This window comes from Sardina pilchardus, chromosome 21 (assembly GCF_963854185.1).
Source record: "Sardina pilchardus chromosome 21, fSarPil1.1, whole genome shotgun sequence".
Classification (NCBI taxonomy): Eukaryota; Metazoa; Chordata; class Actinopteri; order Clupeiformes; family Clupeidae; genus Sardina; species Sardina pilchardus.
In genome coordinates this window covers 8,210,276-8,212,775 of record NC_085014.1, presented here as the reverse complement: position 1 = coordinate 8,212,775, position 2,500 = coordinate 8,210,276, and the positions used below count along the sequence as shown (strand labels likewise).

General features: G+C 59.2%; 2 protein-coding genes across 2 annotated transcripts in view; both read left to right on the top strand.

The window, feature by feature from the left end:
• The window catches only part of LOC134069483 (amyloid-beta A4 precursor protein-binding family A member 2-like), a 62,281-nt gene extending 60,520 nt beyond the window's left edge, over positions 1-1,761 (top strand). The window contains exons 3-4 of the mRNA XM_062525446.1: positions 630-1,580; positions 1,675-1,761. Coding sequence (XP_062381430.1) covers positions 675-1,580; positions 1,675-1,761 — 993 coding nt within the window. The 5' untranslated portion in view covers positions 630-674. The remainder of the gene's footprint in view (positions 1-629; positions 1,581-1,674) is intronic.
• Positions 1,741-2,500, top strand: part of apba2b (amyloid beta (A4) precursor protein-binding, family A, member 2b) — a 38,951-nt gene continuing 38,191 nt past the window's right edge. The window contains exon 1 of the mRNA XM_062525257.1: positions 1,741-2,087. Coding sequence (XP_062381241.1) covers positions 1,779-2,087 — 309 coding nt within the window. The 5' untranslated portion in view covers positions 1,741-1,778. The remainder of the gene's footprint in view (positions 2,088-2,500) is intronic.

Genomic DNA, 2,500 nt, shown 5'->3' with positions numbered 1-2,500 from the left:
AGAGGACTGAGGAGCAACACACTGCATTTGCCCCTGTGTTCTCACTGAAGGACACACACACACACACACACACACACACACACACACTGTTACGCATCCCCTGGAGGTGTTGCGGGCTGAGGTTCGGTCCGTAACACACACACACACACACACACACAAAAACACATGCACACACTGTTCTCTCTGTAGGAGCATGTTGTACAGAATGTGAATTGTGAGGCTGAGGTGTGTGTGTGTGTGTGTGTGTGTGTGTGTGTGCTGTACAGAGTGTGGACTGTGAGGGTGAGGGGAACACACAGCTGTTGTTGTTGTTGCTCTTGTCGCTTCTTTTCCAATTCTGAAGCTGAAGAAGTGCTAGAATAAGCTTGTCGTGGGACATGCTCTTTGCTTTTTATCTCCCAAACTGCCATATACTCAGACACACACACACACACACACACACACATACACAGAGGCAAACAACCACCTCCGTGTTGTGCTGAAAGCTGACTGCTACAGTTGTGATTTTTCACAGGATCATGATCTTGTTAATGTCCATGACAGTTGAATTACGATCTGGTGATAACACGTCTTTTATTTGTGTGTGTGTGTGTGTGTGTGTGTGTGTGTGTGTGTGTGCATTCCTGCAGGACTGAGGACTCTAGAGATGTGTGGACACTAAGCCTCGTCTCTCCATGGCGTACCGGAAGAGGCCTGGACCCCAGGGGGTTGCCGTGGCGACCGAGCCCCCGTCTCCCCCGCGCCCTAGCTCCGCCCCCTACTCCTCGGAGGACCTCCCCCCTGAGGAGGAGACGCTGCGCGACCCCGAGGAGCCCGACCTGGAAGAGGAAGTGACACCTCCACCGCCGCAGCACCCCGACGACTCCGACCCCCAGGAGCCCGAGCTGCCCGACAGCCGGCCGGAGACGCCTGTCACGCCCGACCACACCCACGAGCACAGCGGCGGCGGTTGCCACGGTCACCACCACCACCACCATCAGCACCAGCATCAGCACCATCACGGTGGCGGTTGCCACGGTCACGGCCACGCGCACGGCCGCGTGGACAGCCTGGACGACTCCAGCTCGGACTACGTGAACAACACGTCCGACGAGGACGAGGAAGAGGATGAGGAGGAGGAGGACTACGACGAGGGCCTCCCCGAGGAAGACGAGGGGGTCACCTACTACATCCGCTACTGCCCCGAGGACGACAGCTACCTGGAGGGCCCCGAGGCACCCCCGCTCCCCGTGACCACCCAGCCCACGGAGACGGACGACTGCCAGGAGGCGGTGGAGGAGTGGGTGGACGAGGGGGGGGACGTGGAACCGGAGGGCGACGAGGTTGGGGACGTTCTCCGCTGTGAGGTTCTTGAGCAGGACGCCGACGACCAGCAGCTGTACGACGGGAGACCCGAACCCGTTCTGGACCACCTGCGCCCTCAACAGCCTCCGCTCCACAGCGCCGACCTGCAGGAGGACAACGGTACCGCAGCCCCGGGGCAGGAGAGCGAGACGGTGGGGGAGGACTACCTGCCCAATGAGGACGAGGAGGTGGAGGACGAAGAGGAGGACGAGGAGGACGAGGATGACGACGGCAGGGTGAGAGTGGACGATCGGGTTTACGCTGGCGAGTACTACGGTGGCCCGGAGGACAACGGGAACTCTGTGTGCGTGGGGCAGTACCGGGGGTCAGGGGGGGCCCACGAGGGCGTGGTGGTGGTGGGGGGGTCGGCGGCGGGCGAGGCGGGTGGAGAGGAGACGGAGGAGGACATCGACCTGATCGTGGCGGAGATCAAGATGAGCATGAGCATGGGCAGCCTCAGCAGTGCCAGTGGCAGCGCCAGCGCTACTGACCAGAGCCCTGACGAGCTGGCCCTGGACCCCGCGCCCGCCTCCGTGCCCAACAGCGCCTCCTACCCTCCGACCGAGGCGCGCGCCAAGCCCCAGGGCACCGCCCCCGGACCCCACCCCTCCGGCCCACACCGCCACGACGGCCGGCCCAAGTCCCTCAACATCCCCCCGGCACGACACGCCCCGGACGGCCAGAGGGGCTTCAAGGTGCAGCCGCGCAGCCCCGACGAGAGGCAGAGATGGGCACAGGAGCAGGTGAGTGGGCATGGGGCAGTGGGCATGGGGCAGTGGGCATGGGGCAGTGGGCATGGTGCTCTGTTAGCATAGATGTCAGTGGGCATAGCGTTGAGGAGGTGTATATCTTGGTTGGCATGCAGGTGCATCTAAAAAAAATGTAATATCATGGAAAGTACATTTCCATTTCCATAGTTTAGTTCAAAACTGCCATATATTCTACATTCATTACACATAAAACAAACTATTTCAAGCCTTTTTAGAAAAAAAAAAGTATTCATGATTAGAGCTTTTTGCTCATGTAAATCAGAAATCCAGAGTGGATCTGGAGTAAGTACGGTACATTTCAGCATTGCTAAGTGCACAGGTTAGCTGATCCAGAGTGGATCTGGAGTAAGTACGGTACATTTCAGCATTGCTAAGTGCACAGGTTA